The sequence below is a fragment of the Pinus tabuliformis genome, chromosome 1_1, assembly GCF_031772625.1.
Source record: "Pinus tabuliformis cultivar Carrire ecotype Pingquan chromosome 1_1, CPIR1, whole genome shotgun sequence".
Taxonomy (NCBI): Eukaryota; Viridiplantae; Streptophyta; class Pinopsida; order Pinales; family Pinaceae; genus Pinus; species Pinus tabuliformis.
In genome coordinates, this window is record NC_142297.1 from 58704137 (window position 1) to 58725600 (window position 21464).

At 38.3% G+C, this 21464-nt stretch overlaps 1 protein-coding gene across 1 annotated transcript in view; it reads right to left on the minus strand.

The window, feature by feature from the left end:
- LOC149211546 (uncharacterized) overlaps window positions 1-21464 on the minus strand; it is a 195373-nt gene that overhangs the window by 58243 nt on the left and 115666 nt on the right. The window contains exon 3 of the mRNA XM_089391527.1: window positions 2271-2469. Within this exon, the coding sequence (XP_089247653.1) occupies window positions 2271-2469 (199 nt within the window). The remainder of the gene's footprint in view (window positions 1-2270; window positions 2470-21464) is intronic.

A 21464-nucleotide genomic window follows, 5' to 3' on the forward strand; every position in this document is an offset into this window, starting at 1 on the left:
AGAGGGCTGATGCAGAATCTTGGGGCTAACGTAGGTCAGCAAGAGGCTGACGCAGAGGCCAGAAGGACCAGCACTGAGCTTCAGTTGTGCCCGAGAGGGTTTCGTGGGACAAGTTTTCTGAATACCTGTTTCCGGATATAGAGGTATTTTTACCGTATATTTTTCTCTATCAGGTGAGCCAATTTAGGCACCCTGTTGTACTCAGATAAACTACATAATAATATAACCCTCTGAATCGTTGCACCAGTTTTCCCGCATTGGGTTTTTCCGGGGACATTGGTCCAAAAATAATGGTGTCACTTGTGTGCTTGTTTTCTTTCAGTTGATGATCTGTAAATGTTGACACTCTACTTGTGTTTATTTTCAGTATTTACATGGCAAATAACTTGTTAAGTAATTAAACAAGTAGGAGAAATAAACCAGATACTACAGGAAGAATTTCTAATGGGTTAGACTTAGAAATTTTAACAAAGTTATCAATGGACGAGATCAATCACCGAGTTGGGATTGCCTGTGGAGCAATTTCACTCAAGAGGAGCTTAGGCTCAACTTGGTGAGTGGTAGCAGTAGTAGCAACGGCAAAAGATTGAGAAGCAATAGGAAAACATAACCCTAGCATTAAAAGGGAAGGTAAACAACGGTTCCAACAACGGATCAGGCCCAAAAGGAGAAAAGAAGAAGAAAGACTTGAGTAAGATTGAGTGCTTTGGTTGCGGTCAACTAGGACACTCTGTTAGCCAATGTCCTAACCGGAAGAAGGGAGAAAAGAGGGGGAAGCAAACAACAACTTCAGCGAACAATAAGGATTTGTCTTCAAGGCTAGAGAATGAATTCGCTCTCATTGCTTGCCTCTCTAGCTCTATGTCCACAAAAGTCTAGTATATCAACAATGGAGCATCAGTGCATATGATGACATTTAGAGAATATTTTTCCAGTTATAAGGATGAGGAGATGTACTTTCAGATCCAAATGGGAAAAAAGACTAAATGTACTCCAGTCGAGAGAGGGACCATCAACATTCAGAGGGAGTCAGGAAAGAGGACCAATGTTACAGATGTGCTACATATGCCAGGTTTAAGCATGAACCTGATTTCAGTTTCTGCACTCCAGGACAAAGGTTATGATGTCGATTTTGTGGGGAAGAAGGTGTATATCAAACACCAGAGTTGGAAGGTGAAATAGATTGGGGTCTAGAGAAACAAGTTGTACAAGTTGCAGATCGATACTCCAAAGGCATTGATTAGCAGCAACAGTAGCAAAGACATGGGAGAGCTATGGCATAGGAGGTTGGGGCACCTACATCATGGAGCACTCAGGTTGCTCAGGGAGACTGTGGCAGGAGTTCCGGAAGCTAGCATGGAACATGACAATGTGTGCAAAGGGTGTGTGCTTGGGAAGTTTATGAAAACAGCATTCCCAAGGAGTGACAGTGGAGCCAAGGGTGTGCTTCATTTGATACACTCGGATATATGTGGCACATTGTCTACAAAATCTCTCAGGGCTATATATCACTAAAATTATCATCATTTTGTATTCAATCTTCACCCTTAAAGTTCAAGCATACTACAGATCGAAATACTATTAAAAACTAATCACTAATATCAAACAGATGCTGAAATGCATTGTATGGATCCTAAAATGCAGTGCATGGCACCTGAAATGCGTTTCAGCTGGGCTGAAATGTATTCCAAAAAAGTGAAACACATTTCAGTTGTGTTTCAACAGTGTTTCAGGTCTTCATACCAAAACATGGCTGGTACGAGAGGGGTCCCACGTTTCTTGCAACATAGTGGAAAACCCTTCCCAACATCTCCAGACAATATCCAGTATAGAATCAACGTTTCCACACTTTTTTCCTGATTTTTTAGTTATGGATGGGCCCCATAACTTTTAATCTCGAAATAAATAAGCATTCATTGAAAAAAAGTAATGATTAGTTGTTTCCATGAGATTTTTTTTTGGTCGACTTATATTTCTTAGTGGAACTAATTATTGGCTCATACAATTGTAAAAGCTTTCTGATTTGAACATACATTACTATCTCATACAATTTCCCCATTTCCTAAAACTTTGAGTGACATTTCAAAGCCTGTGCTCATCCCTACCCACAGTGACATAGATAAGTACCACTTCCATAATTATCAGTTTGATTGCAACCAGTTAAATGAAGAAAAGCATTACAAAAGAACCTATACAATTGTATTAGAAGGTCTAAATAAATATCAATAAAGAATTAAAAACTTGTCAAGAAGGAGAAGTCAGAAGATTACCATAGGATAGCCACGGGCAACTTTAGCCTGAAAAAAAGAATCATGTGATTCAGCCACGTGCAGATTCAACAAACGTGTTGTTGGGAAAACTTTAGAGCATACAGAACAGGTTGAAGTATGCCGAGCAAGGTAGTGATCTTCAAAATCGTTCATCGCACTCAGTCGTGCACCACAGCCAATGATTGGGCAAGGTAAATCCCTATACCAGCAGGTATTAGTTCATTAAAATTCAATGACTTTCTAGCTGATAAATTATTTGGGTTGCCAAACGCACCTCTAAAAATTAGTTCAACAAAAACAATAGATTAAAAGCTAAAGAGACTCAGAATAGAAATTCCATCACATAGAATCAAATTGACTGTGCAAAGGAAGGTGTTCATTTCTTAGCAGAAACTTTAAGGGCCAGCAAATTGTTTCTGAAAGGAATAAAACATTACTGTACAGAAATAATAAGATAAGCATAAAATGTTTATAACATAACCAATTCACAGAAGATAGATATCCTACAAAAGAAACAGACTTTATCCAAACAAATCACCCAGACTTTGACATACCAAAGATAAATATATTTGTGATCACGCAATAGTTTGGATTACATAATCATGAAAATAATTCAAAATTAACAGTGAAGAAGAAATTATTTTAAGTCAGTCTAATATAGGACTATCACCTACCATTGAGATTACAGGTTTGCAAAATTGGCTATGTTTATTCTCACCATGGGCAACATTTTCGAATAGAGTAAATCTGGTCTGTGAAAAAGTGATACCAAACTCCTCTGAATTTGAGTCGACTCAAAACTTTGACTCTACACTTTCAAGGACACATAGTAAAGTCAAGTTTCAACAACTCTGAGTCTGATACAGCCCTGTGCTGTACTCACAAGTACAACACAAACTTCTAAGCCAAGCATGATTCAATTTGACTCACAAGTCTTGTGAATCAGACTAAATCATTTGTCTATAAAAAATAGAAAAACAGTCTGCTTTATTTCTGACCCAATTCAATAGTAGACAACTAGCCGATATGTCAACTATATAGTACTTGTTAGCATCTAGAATCAATTTCTTTCAAATTCATTCAGCTGTTCCAACATGAACAGTTCATGACTACATTACAGGATAGACTAAGAAAAAAATGATTATTCAGCATCGATGGTTTGTGAAAGTTTTATACTTGGCGGCGTGGCGCATCGTCGCAAATCCTTGTAAATCAGAGTAGAGGACAATATAAGATTTTTTTACAGGTAGTTCCAGAGCAAGCATTCAAATCATCAGATTACACACCTCATAGTACATGGTTGGACAGGTCTACAGCTATTTTTCAGTTCAGCGGGACAACCCATGCTTGCAATTGTTAGCTTTTGGGTAACTCTGAAAGTGTTTACAACACGTTTGGAGATTCCTCATGAGAGTTTGGGTACATGTCTAAGTTGCATGATATGGTGAAACGTGTACGTATTTCTGAATGGAAATGTAGAAGATACCATCATGTATAGTGATGAAAAAATATAAGCAGCAAATAAATGAATGCTCACACTTGCTTTGATACCATGTTGATCTCGCCTGAAAAAGCAAGGATGGAATGGGACCTGTTGACCACTTAAGTGTCAACTACCCCACGAGCAGAGTATATTTTTGAGCATCCCATCATGGTCAGAAATTCAGAATTTTTCAGACTTCATCATCATCATGCAGCATTTGGTCATCATGTTGTAATCCAAATTCTGCAGCCCTATGGGGTCATTATGTAAAAATGGTTCTAGTATGACAAATATAAATCCATGTAACACATCTAGTCAGCTTAAGATTTTTGCTGGAGAGTTTTCACTCTAGGGAGTTTATTTTGCTTAACTAATTATCTGTTTATCAACACTGAATAATTGGTTAAGTTTTTCTCCCACGCATCCCCCAAAGCTATGTTAATTTTCCATTGTTCTATGTGGGTTATGATCACTTTAGCCCAATCCTTTTCTTCAAATAACAATCTCTTTCAAAACAATTCAATCTTCCAAAAATCAATAGGAATTGTAGATAGAACAATAAATGCAAAGTACAGTAGAAAACAATCAAGAGCAATAACCAGAGACACCTGTGAAAATTCCACCACTGAAATTCTATTGCAGCAACTGGAATTAATTCTTCTAACTGTTAATTAAATTAGAAGTTTATTGCTATGGCAACAACGAAATAATCACACTACAATCTTCACAAAAATAAATACTATGGAAAATAAACTGGAAACTGAAAAATATGCTAGCACACACGTGAAAATGACACCATTATTTTTGGACAAAAGTCCCCTGAAAAACCCAATGTGGGAAAACCGATTGCAATGAGTTTATATTATTATTATTCGGCAAAAATTCCGAGTACAATCTGGATGCCCAAAACTGGCAATCCTACAAAGAAAATACTAGCAAATATTATTGTGAGGAAATTTTCCTCGCCCCACAAGCAATCCGGCACTGAAATTGGCCTCTGAAACCCCTTCACGAAATGCCTTGCGTCACCCTCTGTGCAGGCACAAATTTGTGTTGCCTAGATCTCACTCTGAGTTGCCTCTTCAGCCTCCTGACTCTGGAAATGTTTCTCCCATCTTCTGCAATTTTTTCTTGCCTCTGAAACAACTTCTCGAATTTGTAAATCAAATTGTCTCTTGGAGTGTTCTACACAGCATTTCTACAATCTACTTTCTGGAACTGAAAATCCTTCCTCTGGAATATGTTGACCTCTCCTGCCACCTGCTACTAACTCACTAACTCGATCTCCACTACTAAATCACCTGCCACTGAGAAATCAAACTGCCTGAGCAACTGAGTATCTACACTAGTGTATCCTCCATCTACCAATCGATCTCTTCTTATAATCTCCAGTTGGGACTTGTTGACCACTCTGTGTCAACGAACCCATAGCAGTACACCCATTTTTTCGCAAAGAAATCCATCATGTTCGAGTGCCCGTGCCATTCAGAATTCATCATCAACCGACATTTTTGTTAAGGATGTAAACCCATTTTGCATGGTTATAATGTAAATGATCTTAATAAGACCGTAATGTATGTAAGAACCTAGGTAAGCATAGTACTTTGGTGACGATTTCTACCCTAGGAGGTTTGTTGTCTCAATGATTTATCTGTGTCTCTAGACACAAACGATTGGCAGAGTTTTTCCCTCCAACCTCACCCCAAAGCTAGAATGGATTTTGTCGTCAAGATATTAAGTGAGTCCTAGTGTTTTTTATCGAGTCTTTATAAAAGTAATTTGAGAATAATCCTAGCTGATTGGCTAGATTACCTTATTACAAATTATTTGATTTACTAGATCATATTTTGAGTCACAGAATTGGGTAGATATTTGAGGGTTTATGATGAAAGGGTTTTCCCCCTTCATGTATTTAAATGTAAAATCTTGATGTAAAAAAAATTTAGTGCATGGTCCCTCATAATTAGACACCATGGCTAAGTATTAGAGGGTTGGAAAAATAATTAATCCCCTCATCAGTCAATTAATTAAATTTTTGGACCAAATTAAATTAAAAATCCTAAGCCACAAATTTAATTAATTTTGTGTCCTAGGTAAAATTAAATTCTCCACAGGTGAAATTCATAGGTTTTAAAGAAGTTAATTTTTGGAGGTCTTCGGCCAAGGGAATATTGAGGAAATCAAGAAATTTTGGACCCTTGAGCCTTGGAGGTTAAGTCAAAGTCAATTTTTTTAGGAAATTAACTAAAAATAATTAATTAAATGAAAATTTTGATTTTTCCTAAAAAAAAAAAAACGACGTTGATGATTAAAGATTAATTAAATCTTCATGAACGGTCAAAATTAATTTGACAGAGATCAAGTGAACTAGCCGTTGGAGAATCTATCTATAAATTAGAGGTTGGTGTCAGTCTATTTTTTCATCTGATCTTTGAATCGTGTACTAAACTCTCAAGCTCTCTTGTATACTTTTTTGGAATAAATGCAAAAGTATTTGGGGTTTCAACTTGTGGTAGTGTTCTTCTTCATGAATCTATGGTAACATTGTTTTAATTTTTGTTTAGTATTATGTAAAAATTATCAATTAATAGCTTTCTTAGAATAATCTGAATACAGGTCTCTTATTCAATTAGTTGGATCTAGGGTAACATTTTAAATTTTTATTGAAGTAGCAGGTATCTCTATTTCTTCATAATTTTATTGTTGTTCTATTTCTCTACTTGGTTTGATGGTTGATCTAGTGTTTGCAGAAGATCTTTTAAGTTTTCATTGAACATTTGGGGATAGTCCTCGGTTGGACCAGCCAACTCTCAACATATATTTTCTGAAGAGCCTACCTCACATAGGCTCCAGGATTTATCTAACGATATATTTTTTTCTGCATGATGTTTTTGGGCTAGTACCTCTCTAAAATTTCAAAAATTATCTTTTAAATACTTTGTGGAAAATTTGATAGATCTCGCTAGGAAGAGCCTTAGATCTTCATATTTGGCAGCGAAATTGGACTCGTACTCCTCAGATCTTATAGATCTACAACCTTTGCGCACAGATATGTAAATTTTTTATATAGATCTGAATGTTGATTTTGGGTAGCATCGGATGTGTTCTAGCTCCGAAATTTTGTGGAGGGGATAGAATACATAAGATCTCCAAGACCCAGGAATCATTTGAAGAAATTCCACCCAGATTGTGAGTTATTAAAGTAATTAATGTTAGGATATTCTGACACATAGGAAATAGTTAAGTACAACTTGGTCTAGTGTAGAGTTAGGTATAGAGTTAGGTAAAGTGTGTTTCTTTACCGTTGTACATTTTGTAACTTACAATCAGACGGTCACGATATGTAGTGATCCGACGGTTCATTCTCTCCTCGGTATTACCGACACTTGATCCGTGGCTTGACACCCGATTGGTCCATGAATTCTATTTAAAGCGCATGGAGAGTCATTTGTAGGGTAATCCGTGCATGAGAGAAGCTTATGTAAATTTTCGTTCTTTGATTAATAAATTGCCTGAAGTGGCCGCATTCGCTCAGGCCGTGGACTGTTTCCCTCTTTAAGGGTTTTAACCACGTCAAAAATACTGGTGTATTGATCTGTGATCTGGTTGTGAGCGGTGTCCTTTTGGTGTTCTTTCTGAAGAACTTACCCTGTAAATTCCTGCATGGTATAGAGCTATTTCAGGGCCGCGTCCGTTGGTGATCCAAATCTGAAGCCGGTAGAACTGCATCCGACTGCCGTTTCCTAGATCTGTTGTTTCTGACTGCTTTCGGGCCGAGAGGACTGCTCTGTTGTGTTCGGAGCATCTGTTCCAGTGAGGAAACCCTTTCGTTTCACACGAAAAGGTTTCTGGTAGCCCTAGCTGCGTCATTTTTAAGATCTGGAGGTATACAGTGTTTATTTGCAGTTTACTGTTATTTTCTCTCTGCTTATTTGGTTTCGGTTTATCTAGCTTTTTTTTAACCGGATCTATACCTTTCATTTCTGCGTATGCTCTTTGTCCTGCGACTCTGTGCGATCTGGGCAAATCAGAAACAGAAAGGAAGGATTTTTCTCATGCGTATGCTCTTTTCCCTGCACCTTAGTGTGATCTCGGAAAATCAGAAACATTGAGAAAAATATTTAGTTTTTCGGCTAAAGCTAACTTTGAGCCGCAAGGTTCAATTTTTGAAAATATTTAGTTTTTTGGGTAAAGCTAACTTCAAGCCGCAAGGTTCATTTTCTTTGCATGTCCGCGTTGGGTTTTGTGTTTTTTGTTTTGTAGGGAAAAAGAGCTTTCTCAAAGCAAGCACGCAACCCAAAGCCCCCCCCTCTCTCTCTCTCTCTCTCTCAAATTTTTTGTATAGATCAATTGGTTCAAAGCTATTTTAAGAGAGTAGAGGTCTGGGTTCAAGTCTCCATTTTGTGGGGGCGGACTTTTTCATTTCCGCACATTCCCGCACTTCGTCGGCAACTTCAACAACTTTTTTTCAAAAAGCCATAACTTCTTCATCCGGAAGCCTTTTTCAGAGCCGTTTTTTTTTTAAACCAGCCTAATTTTTCGAGATCTATCCATTGGAACACTTACTTTCAGCATCTTCAGCTTCAATTTCTGTTGAAATGGAAAGTCAATACCAAGTTACCCTTGACAGCACCAACTACTTCCAATGGTTGTCCTACATGGAGGATTTACTTAGAAGTAAAGGTCTCTACCGAATAGCCACAGGCCAAGAAAAGAAACCGAAAAATGAAGACAAGGCTGCTAAATGGGAAAATAGACAAGATCAAGCACGTGGTTTGATAGGGATGTCTATTTATCCAGATCTTAGATTCCATATTGCAGAACTTGAAACTCCTCATGAAGCAATGGAACAAATCAATAAAGTTTTTGGGATTAAAAATGAAATTAGAGCCCATCAACTTGAAAATGAGTTGCTTACATTAGACCCTAATAATTTTTCTTGCATTGAAGATTTCTTGTCTAAGTTCAAGACCCTTAGATATCTTTTGGAAGGTGTTAAGGTTAAGAAAGAAGATAGTAACCTTATTTATTCCATCCTTACTAAGTTGGGACCAGCCTACTCTGTATTTGTTTCCACCTTCCATTCTACAAGAGAAGCCTTCATTTCTCAAGGAAAAGACTACAAGCCCCCTTCCTTTGACTCTTTTTGTGATTCTTTAATAAGAGAACAAGAAAAACTCTTACACCTTGGTCTTCTTAATCTTGGAAACTCTTCCAAGGAAGCGTTAGCCGCCCAGCAGCAACCAAATTCAAAGAATCCTAAGAAGTCATATCCTAAAAAGAATGGTCCTAAACCAAACAAGGGTCCTAAGCAATTTCAGCCCCAAAATGAAAAATCATTTCAACAAAATGATAAGATAAATAAAAACAAAGGGAAGAAGACTGATAGACATTGCAATTTTTGTAATCGAGATGGCCACTTAGAATCAAAATGCTTTAAAAAGATGGAAGCCTTGGAAGCAGCAATGAAGAAGCATAACATCCATTTGGGGCAATCTTCAACTTCAACTTCATCTTCAGGAATGGCACTTTCTGCATGTGGTTGTCAAGCATCTCGGTTTGGCTATGCATTAAATGTATCTTCTTCTTCTCATTCTCATGAGTGGCTCATTGATTCTGGAGCTTCTTATCACATGGCCAAAAACAAATCCACGTTCTCTTCTTTAAATGATTGTAACACCAAAAATATATATGTTGGTGATGATAGATCTCTTAATGTTGTAGGGACTGGAACTGTTCATCTAGACAATGGTCAGTTTAATGTTGTATTATGCGTTCCAACCTTATCTTGCAACCTTCTATCTGTATATCAGATAACTCATTCAGGTGAAGGTAAAATCGTTGAATTTTCACCTCATGATGTTGTAATCAAGGACTTAAAAGATCCTAAACAGATTTTGGCTACTGGCATTGCTGATGATTCTACAAGGTTGTATAAGTTTCACAACTTTGGGTCATCAAATCTTCCCTCAGTATTTGTTGCTCATAACGATGAAGTGAGCAAACTTTGGCATGAGCGATTTGGTCACTTAAACTATCGCTCCCTTCAGCATCTATGTAAAGAAAATATGGTGACAGGTCTTCCTATGGTATCTTGCAGAGATGGTGTTTGTTCCGGATGTGTACTCGGAAAACATCATCGGGACAGTTTTGAAAAATGTGCCTCTTGGCACGCCTCAGCCCCTTTACAGCTTGTGCATAGTGATTTATGTGGTCCACTTCCAGTTGTGTCATTCTCTGGTTGCAAGTATTTCTTAACTTTCATTGATGATTTCTCCAGACGCACTTGGGTATACTTCTTAAAACTCAAGAGTGAAGTATTTAACACTTTTTTGGCCTTCAAGGCCTTTGTTGAAAAACAATCTGGACATCAAATTCTTAAGTTAAGATCTGATAATGGCGGAGAATATGTTAAAAACACATTCATCAACTATTGCACTGAGAATGGAATTCAAATGCAACATATTGTTCCATATACTCCAAAACAAAATGGTGTAGCTGAAAGGAAGAATCGCACCTTAAAGGAAATGGCTAATTGTATGCTGCAATCTAAAGGACTTGGTCTTAGTTTTTGGGCAGAAGCAATTAACTGTGCAAATTACATAATAAATCGCACTCCTACTAAGGCTTTAAAGAATATCACTCCAGAAGAAGCATGGAGCTCAATCAAACCAGATGTAAGTCACTTTCGTGTTTTTGGAAGTGAGGCGTGGGCCCATATTCCAGATGAAAAGCATAAAGCTTTAGAACCTAAGAGTGAAAAATGTACTTTTGTTGGATATTCTGAAGATGTAAAAGGCTATAGACTTATTCCATGTAAGTCCAAAAATGTTATCATTAGAAGAGATGTAAAATTTGATGAAAATATATCGGCCTGCGAGCCTAGTCCGGCGGATGTGCCACCTCTCCCTATCTCTTCTACCTTTGAAAACATTTCTTCTTCAGATGATGAAAGTGAGGATGACAATCCTCCCCCACCATCTCAGGATCCTCCTTCAGCTCCTGAGCTTCCAAAATGGGTTCGTGCTACTCGAGATGCAGCAGGTGATCTTGTCGGTGATCCTACAGATCAGCGACGCACACGTTCTCAGTTCGAGAGAGCCTCTTCTTTATTGGCTCAAGCTCCAGTAAATTATGATCCTGACACCTTTGCAGAAGCTTCAGGCCATCCAGATTGGGAAGCAGCTATGAATGAAGAATATCATTCATTATTGCCAAATGATACATGGGATCTTGTTCCTTTACCAAAGGGACGAAAACTTGTTAGATGCAAATGGGTTTACAGAACCAAGTATGGACCAGATGGGAAAGTTGATAAACATAAAGCTCGTCTTGTTGCTAAGGGCTTTTCACAGGTTGAAGGCATTGACTACACTGAAACCTTCTCCCCTATTGCCAAAATGAACTCTATCCGCCTTGTTCTTTCCCTTGCTGCCTCTTTCAAATGGGAAGTCCATCAGATGGATGTTAAATCTGCCTTCTTACATGGGGACTTGCATGAAGAAATCTATATGGAACAACCCATTGGCTTCATACAAACAGACTCCAGCCTTGTTTGTCGACTTAAGAAATCCCTTTATGGTCTCAAACAAGCTCCTCGGGCTTGGTATGCCAAAATGGATAGCTTTCTTTTAGAATCTGGCTTTTTTAGGTGTCATTCTGACAATACTGTCTACACCAAGAAAGTGGGCAACTCTCTTATCATCCTTGTTCTTTATGTTGATGATCTTATCCTTACTGGTAGTGATCCCAACCTTATAAACCATGTGAAGTCAAGCCTCAAAAGGAAATTTGACATGACAGACTTAGGACACTTACACTATTTCCTCGGTCTTCAAGTCTTGCAATCCAAGGAGGGTATTTCCCTTTCCCAGTCAAAGTATGCTTGTGATATTCTACGTCATTTTCACATGGAAGACTGTAAGCCGGCCCCTTTTCCCTTTCAGTCTGGAGTCAAACTTTCAGTCACTTGTACTTCTCCTAAAGTTGATGCTACATTATACAGTCAACTTGTAGGAAAACTCTTGTATTTAACCCATACTCGTCCTGACCTTTCCTTTGTTGTTGGCCTTGTTGCTCGGTTCATGCAAAACCCCCGTGAAAGTCATTGGAAAGCAGCTAAAAGAATACTTCGTTATGTTCGAGGTACAGTTCAGTTTGGGATTCATTACAGTGCCGAAGCAGCTCCTCTATTGGTTGGTTTCACTGATTCCGATTGGGCTGGTGACCCTAATGATCGGAAGTCTACTGTCGGTTATGTGTTCACTCTTGGTTCAGGACCTATTACATGGGCTTGTAAGAAACAAGTTGCCATTTCTCTTTCATCAGCAGAAGCAGAGCATCGTGGTGTCGTAGAAGCTAGTAAGGAAGCCTTGTGGCTTCGTCAGATCCTGTCAGAATTTGGCTTTGAGCAGCAGCATCCAACTACACTTTGGTGTGATAATCAAAGTGCCATTCAGCTATGCAAAGATCCAGTCCAACATCAGCGCAACAAACACATTGAACTGCACATGCATTTCATCAGAAAGCTCATTCACGACCATGTTCTTGAAGTGCAATATTGTTCAACAGATGATCAAGTTGCAAACATCTTCACAAAGGCTCTCACAGAGGCGAAGTTCACTAAACTTCGATTTATGGTTGGAATTCAGGAAGTTGTCACTAAGGGGGGATAGGCTCTAGTGCCTCCTTCCTTCTCCTATTGTGTCATATTTGTAAATCCTTCAATCCTATCCCAAGTTGTTCTTAAGGGGGGATGTTAGGATATTCCGACACATAGGAAATAGTTAAGTACAACTTGGTCTAGTGTAGAGTTAGGTAAAGTGTGTTTCTTTACCGTTGTACATTTTGTAACTTACAATCAGACGGTCACGATATGTAGTGATCCGACGGTTCATTCTCTCCTCGGTATTACCGACACTTGATCCGTGGCTTGACACCCGATTGGTCCATGAATTCTATTTAAAGCGCATGGAGGGTCATTTGTAGGGTAATCCGTGCATGAGAGAAGCTTATGTAAATTTTCATTCTTTGATTAATAAATTGCCTGAAGTGGCCGCGTTGGCTCAGGCCGTGGACTGTTTCCCTCTTTGAGGATTTTAACCACGTCAAAAATACTGGTGTATTGATCTGTGATCTGGTTGTGAGCGGTGTCCTTTTGGTGTTCTTTCTGAGGAACTTACCCTGTAAATTCCTACAATTAATATTTTTAATGGGGTTCCTAAGTCTTAAACTTAGGAAAATAAAAATATTAATGGATATTAATAAAAATATGGGTGAGAAGCTTCTAAGAGACGAGGATCAAATCTGTTTTAATCTTAGCCATTGATTAGGGACTTAATCTCAGTCATTGATTCATCAACAGGAAAAGTATAAGAGAAGACTTGAGAGTCATTTGGAGACACACTGAGCAATTCTCAGTAACCAAAGGGAAATCGATTCTCAAGGAGGAGTTCAATTTCAGAGGGAGAGTTGTAGGGTGAAGGAAGAGGACGGCATCAACATTAGTCAGAGACTAAGAAGGAAGTGACGCATAACATTAGATGGACAGCACAGAGGGAAGATCAGAGAGGCAGCGCAGCAAAGGACACAGTCCTCACACAAGCCTCATGCAGAAGTGACGCAAAGGTGACACAGTGAAGACTAAAGGGTCTCCGGGGTGTCAGAATTTCTCAAGAGAAAAGGGAAAAATTGTCTCAAGTGTTTCTCTCAGGGGTGTCTCTATATTTTGTAAAATCGTTCCTTGTAAAGAGATTGTTGCTGAAGAATAATAAATAAACCCTCATGTGCTACACCGGTTTTCTCGCATTGGGTTTTTCCGGGGACAATTGTCCAAAAATAACTATGTTGATATGATTGATTCTTGTCCTTGTATATCACTGTTATTTTCTCTATGCCATTATGTGATAACTGCAGTAGAATTTATTTTAATGTTTACTGAAGGGTTTGTAAATAACTTATTTAAGTAGGAGAAATAAATCAGTTACTGTAGCAGAATTTTGTGTTAGAAATTTTCCCACTGAAGTTTTTCTAGCTTAGGGTTTTGAGGTTTTTATTCATTTTTGTATATTTGGGATCTGGGTATTTTTTTGTTTTGTTTTGCAGGTGCAGATCTCAAGGAAATTCTTAATTTGAAGCCAAATCTAGACCCTGGAGGGCAAGATCTGGCCTCAATACCATTTTGCAAGGACATTATTCAAAATTATTTTCAGTCCGAGGGTTTCAAATTCAGATTTGAGGTTTTTCTAAGAGCAAATTTTAAAGCAAAAATATATCGGTTTGAAGTTTAAATTTTTGTCATTTGTTTTAAGGTTCTTGGGCTACCTTTTGTTGCCCTTAAGCCCTTTAAAATTTCGTTGCTCCCTTTGTTTGTGTTTTCCCTTCTTGTGTTCCCTTCTTCTTCCTCCTCTGCATTTTCTTTTGCTACGTTTTTCTTATTTTCTTCCTCACTCCCTCTCCTTTGCGTTTCTTCCCCTCGCTGTCCGAGTTCCCTAGATTCTCCTTCCCTTGCTTCTCGTCCTTTCTTTGCGTGCTGCCTTTTTCTTTCTGCCCACTACCATCCGCATTCCCTTTCTTCTTCTCCTGTGTGAGCTCCAGCTCCATTCCCTCGCTACTTGAGCCTGCAATCGCATCTCTCTTCTGCGGCCCTCCATCCCTCGTCTGTTTGTCGGCTCTCCCTCAACCTGCATAAAGAATCCTTACAATCGTTGCTCCTTCGACCTGCAAATGTCTCTTCCGCGTCTCCATCTGCTGCTCTTACCTGCATACAAACATTCAACTTACCTTTCCAATTTCCCTTTTCATTCTTTATTTTAATTCTTTTGTGTTATTAGGGTTAAAGTCCCACAGTTATAAAACACAAAAAGAATTCGATTTTTTTAAATGAGCTTGCTTTTCATATTTTTATTTTTGTTTTAATTTTGTTTAAAACAAGAAAGCTTTAAAAAAATGATTTTCACTCGTGGTTTTTAACGTTTAAAAAAAAAAATCTAAAAGAAGGCTTTAATATTTCAAATTAAAATTTTTATCTGACCTTTGGTCCATTAAAAATTTAATTAACTAAGCCTTTTAATTTTTACATTCGCTACATTAAATTTGCCAAAGAAATAATTAATTTTTTTATCTAAAGTTCCTTCTTGGGGTTTGTGTGTTAGGGGCTTTAAATATTTTTAGAAGGAAAATTTTGTGGTGTTAAAAGATTTTAAATTTATCTATAGTCAAGACGAATTTAAATATTTTTTTCATCTCTAAAGTTTGACTATAGGAAAGCAAGAAATTTTCTGCATTGGGGTCACTTAAGAAAAATCATTTTAATTCTGGAATTGTTTAAAGTGTTTAGCATTTGAATTTCATGGTATTTAATTTCGAAATTTAAATGCTTAAGTCATTTTGCATGCTAAGGGTGTTTTTTATGCTTGACATCTATTGAGATTGCTCGTCATTTAATTGATTCTAAGCGTGGTTTAATTACTTGAATTATTGGATATATATTGCATATTAATTGCGAATTTTTTAAATAATTATTACGTACTCTTTCATGGAATTGTGTTAAATTGCATATCTTTTGTCTCTAAGGTTGAATAGTTGAGCATCCTATATAATTGGCATTGATATTAAATTGTGAAGAAGCTTTTCTTCTCTTTGAGCTATAATCGCATTAAAAACTTTTGAAGTGATAAGCTTGTGGTTTAACTAGCCATTGTATTGTGATATTGCTGAGAAGTTCATCTTTCAGTTTTTGTCTAGTGAGGTGAATATTTATTTGGGTGATTAAAGGTTTTTTTTTTGGCTTATAACTCTGAAGCAGATCGTGGCATAAGAGTTTTCAATCTTTGAATCTAACTTCATCTCATCTTCTAATCATCTCGTGCATTTGCATATTAAGTTAGTTCTAATGTTTGCATAATTAAAATTTACTTCCAAGCATAAGCTTGGCCGATAGAACAATAGGTACCCATCCATCTTTGCTTGAGAAGCATGCTTTTAACAGTACTTGAAACGGTGACCTTAGACTCTAGAGTCATCAGAGCCACAACTCTCTGCAGCATAGGAGGCACCAGGTATGTTAGATTTTCAGGAGAGGTATCGTTAATCACACCTTAGTGTGCTTCACCTTATCTTCTCTCTGCCAATTACTACGAAATCAGGCTCAATATAGAAAGGATCGAAGGGTTAAAACTTAGATAAGCATTTAAGTAAAATTACCAAGATTCCTGCATCTCACATTAGCTTTAGGATCTACACTCCATATAAGACAGTTATCATTTAAACAAGTAGTTGCAAATCAATTACTTGGTCCTAAATTTCCTAGCAAAATAGTTGACTCCATAAGGCACTGGTATCAATTGCTTAAATCTAATTGAATTCTATAAGTCTTGCTAAATGTAAAACAAGTACTTGGTCGCTTCACTGTGTCTCCCAAACTAATTGGTTCCCAACTAGTTCTTCTTCATTCCATTTCCGTAGGGTCTACCCCCTTTAGCCGATTGTCGGGAGACAGCTTAAACGGAGAGATTGGGGATCAAGGTGATAGCCCCCGATCTGAGCTATTGTCGCGGTGCCTAGACATTATGTGTGACAAGAAAACTCCAACAACCAAGATTAAATCTGAATCAATGACTGAGATTATTTCCTAGTCAATCCGTGTGAAGTTCTAGAGAATTCTCACCTTTCTCAATTAATACTAATTAATTAACTAGTTTTCCAAAGTTTAAACCTAGGAAATATTTAAAAATTGGTTAATAATCTAATTGAGACACCTCTAGATGGAATTTCCAAAAACGATTTCTGGGTTTTGGAGAACTCCTGTGTTTTAGCCTCTCCACAAAGTTTCAAGACTAGAACATCTTCGACGCTACAAAAATTAACACTCCCTCTTAGCGAGGAAGTTGTTCTAGTGCTGGACTGCTCCAACACCCTATCTCTACATCATCCTCCATACGTTGTTGATGATTGGCCATTGCCCATCAACCACTACGCAACTCTGATGTTGCATCTGTGTTGTTGTTGACACTGCTATACTGCTGCCAACTTTGCATCTACACTGCAACTCCCTCTCATATGTTGTTGTGGCTACTGCAACTACTGCAACTGAGAAGCATCTGAAATACTATGTCCTTGCTACAAAAATGGGTTCTCCACCATACTCATTTGTTCTCTGAAATAGACAAACTTAGCTCTCCCTAGTTCTTTCGGGAGTATATCTACAACCTGCTCATCTGTGGAAACACACTGTAGCTGGACCGCTCCACACTGCACACAATATCTAATGAAATGACACAGAATATTTGTGTTTCAACCTGTCATGAAACACTATATTCTCAAAGAGCTTGATGCAACTATGATTATCACGGTAAACATTGGTCGCCTCCATCCTTTGCCTGAACAAGATTACTAGAAACTTTCGAAGCCATATAGCTTCGCACGTCGTTGTGCTAGCTGCCATGTACTCTGCCTCTGCAAAGCTCAGTGCTATTGACTTCTACTTCCTGCTGCGCCAAGAAACCATCCTTGATCCAACATTGAAGCAGTACCCTGAGGTACTTTTCTTGTCCACTGAAGTTTATGCCCAATCTGCATCTGTAAACCCACATAATCTAACGTCATCCCCTCAGGTATATTTCAACCCATACTCTATTGAACCACGTATATACCTCAAAATGCGCCTCGCGATGTCCAATGTACCCTCTTCGGTTCCACCATAAACTAACTGAGGCATTGACCACGAAGCAGATATCTAGCCTAGTGTTGACCAGATACATGAGAGAATCAATGAGCTATCTATATAAGGTGGGTTCAACATCCTTATTATCTGATGCATCTATTTTCTTTCAGTTGGTGATCAGGGCGTAGACATGGGTCTACAATCCTGCATTTTGAATCTCTTCAGGATATCTATAGCATATCTTCCTTGGCCAAGGATGATCTCCCCGTCCTTCTGCCACACTTCCAATCCAAGGAAATAGAGCATCAACCCCAAATCCTTCATATCAAAATTTGCTATCAGGTTCTTGCAGTCCTCTATGAGCCTTGATGACCCTGTCAAGAAGTGATCATCCACATACAACACTAGGATGAGTGACCCATCCTCTACCATCAAATAATAAAGGTTGGGATCTATGTCACTCTTGACGAATCCCATCTAGTCCAAGTAGCTATCAATCCGACCATACCATGCCATGGGAGCTTGCTTGAGCTCGTATAGAGCTTCCATCGGTCTACACACATACTTGCACCTCTCATGAGTCTCAAAGCCCTCTAGTTGTTCTATATACACCTACTCCTCTATCACCCCATTCAAGAATGTTGTCTTAACGTCCATCTGGTGAATCTGCCACCCCATCTGAGCTACTAGGGATATAACTAACCAGATAGAAGTGTATCTAGCAACTATGGTGAAGGTCTCCTCATAATCTATCCCTTCTTTCTGTGCATACCCCTTTGCCAAAAATCTAACCTTGTAGTTCTCCACCTTGTTGTCCACTGTGTACTTGATCTTGTAGATCCACCGAAAACCTACAACTGACTTTTCTTCAAGCCTTGGCACCACCTCCCAAACATCATTCATCATGATAGAGTTGTACTCCTCTACCATGGCATCTACCCACACCTGATGTTGTGCGGTTTCTTGAAAATTGGAAGGTTCTGCAACCTGAGCCACCAATGCTTAGTACCTGTCAAGTTGTCTGTGCTCTCTCTTATTTGTTCTAGGAGCTCCAACGAACTCCTCTGCATCTCTCAATGTCTAACAAACTTCTCTGTTGGTTCGACCACTAGTGGTGGGAGGTTCAACCAGCTCCTCCTCATCCTGCCTCTATTTCTCTGTCTCTTGTGATCTCACTGGATCGCATGCACTTGAGAAAATGCTAGTATTGGTCACTGTACTGGATCCCTGCAACTATCCCACTGGTTGCCCTTGTGGCAACCCCTACTGCTGGACCAATGGAGCCTCAACTGGTTGATTTTGATCACCTGCAGGCATCTTACGAGATCTCTTGAAAGCTTGGTCCTCCATTAATTTTACGTCCTGTCTCACTACAATCTTCCTGTTGTTAGGAATGTAGATCTTGTATGCCTTTCAGGATTCGCTATACCCAACAACAAACCCCTTCTCTACAGTCTGATCCAATTTGGTGCACTTCTTGTCTAGCACATGGCAATAAGCAATGTTGTCGAAGATCTTGAAGTGACTAACTTCTGGTTTCTTCACTGTGAAGACTCCTTCCGGCATTTTCTTCCCCAATGCCCTATGAGGATTCCTATTTTGAATATACACTATTGTGTTACATGCTTTTGCCCATAGAAATCTAAGAAATTCCTGGTCATATAACATTATTTATGGAGTCCCGACTATAGTTTTGTTTTTCCGCTCTGCTACCCCATTCTACTATGGATTTTATGGAGTCGTCCACTCTCTTCTGATGCCCTCCTTCGCACAAAAATATATGAAGTCTTTATTAATATACTCTCCACCATTATTTGAGCGAAGCACCGTGATATTCTTCCCTCTGGCATTCTCCACAAGAGCCTTAAACTCCCTGAAATGATCGAAGACCTCATCCTTGGTCTTCAAGGAGTAGATCTAGGTTTTCTTGGAATGGTCATCAATAAAGATGACGAAATACTCGGCCCCACTGAGAGCTCTAGTGGACATCAGGCCACAAATGTCTGAGTGTATAAGTCCTAGCACGCCATCTACTCTGTTGTCAATTCTTGGGAATGTTGCATTAGCGTATTTTCCAAGCACACACCTTCTACACACATCATCGTGTTCCATGCCAAGTTTTGGTACCCCTATTACTGTCTCCTTGAGCATCTTCAGTGCTCCATGGTGTAAATGTCCCATTCTCCTATGCATAGCTCATTCAGTTCCCTCCCACTACTATTGTCGAAGCCTACTAATTCCATTGGAGAATCAAGTTGCAACCTGTACAACATGTTCCTTCGAACTCCAATCTGTCTCACCCTCTTCCAACTCGGATGTTTGACAAACACTTTCTTCCCTACAAAGTGGACATCATATCCCTTATCCTATAGCTAGGATACTGAAATCAGGTTCGCACCTAATCCTGATGCAATATATCTGTAGCACTGATACTTGCTCCTAACTCCCTCTGAAAATCGATGGTTCCTCTCACCACTCGAGTACACTTCATTTTGTTTCCCATCGTAATTTGGAAGTCCATTTGCTCCTCCTTGTAGCTAGAGAAATATTCTCTAACCTTTGTCATGTGAGCTGACACTCCATTGTCTATATAAAAGACACCCTGTGAAGTTCAACCGGACAGGCAAGCAAATTCATCTTCCAACCCAGAAGACAAATTTAAAGCTTCCTAAATATCAACTTTGTCCATGGTCATAGTAGAGAATTTACTGAAGAATTCCTACGTAATATTTCTCTTCCACCTGGCATTGATTTTGCTCTAGCAAACTGCTACAAAACCCTATGTGCCTAGACAAGAAAAATTGCTCAGCGAAAATACTGAATTGTTGTTGCTCCCTCTACCTACTGGAATTACTTCTGGGTAATTCGAACCTTTCTCCCCCCTGCAACTGAAAATCGAATTTGTCACAGCAATTTGCGCTACCTTGCTAGGTGTTGTCACGCAGATTGACACGACAACGCTCAGACCGGGGGCTGTCACTCTGATCCCCGATCCCTCCGTTTAAGCCTGTCTCCCGCGGCTAAGGGGGGTAGTCCCTGAGAGATGATGAGACCAACTGTCGACCAGTTGGTTGGGAGACACGAGACGCGATAAGATAAGCACTAGATGGATTTGATTAATTTAGCAGACCAGTGCCTTAAGAGATTGTGGTTAAAACGATTACTTGTTAAATGATATAAAAATATGGACCATGAACAGTAATCATCTATCATCAGCTAAATCACAATGCTCTTAGAATGACCAAAACGATATCTAGCAACTGAAAATTTTGAAAATATGAAAGCTTTAAACCACCACGAGAAATATAAATCATTAACCAGATATCATATTCGTATCTCGACTTGAAAATTTAGATCTCAGCATGAAAAATATAGCATGAAAACAACTGAATCTGGCAAAAATAATTTTCCACGAAATTTATATATATATATATTTTTAAATAAAATCTTTTTTCAATTTTTATTTTTTATATTATAAAACAAATCTAAAATTAAAATTAAAATCTAAATACGTTAAATCTAAAAAAAAATAACATAAAATCTATTTTAAATATAAGTTAAAACTACAAAACGTTAAGACTATAGCTAAAGAAAAAATAAAAATATCTAAAAATCATATAACCTAAGTCTAACATAAAAAAAAATTGTTGTTGTTGTTGTTGTTGTTGTTTTTTTTTTTTTTTTTTTTTTTTTTTACATCTAACAAAATGAAACAAGTTAAAATCTAAAAATAACTACGCTAGCCTATCCAATACTATGACTACAACAAGAAATAACGATTTTAAAATTTCATTAACCTAAAACCTAAAAAAAGGGAAAACGTTAATGAAAATGAATAATTTAAATCTAAAAAAAACTAAACGTAAGACTATGACTACGGCGCCTAAAAAAATTACGCAGATGTATAAATCGAATGGCATAGCAGTATGTTTCAACCGTGTAATGGAATATGCAGGGAGCTCACCTGAAACGCGAAAAAATTTTACCTGTTACCGCACGTACATGAGCATCGGAGCATGACCTGCGACGGAGTCAAAGGACTGAGGCG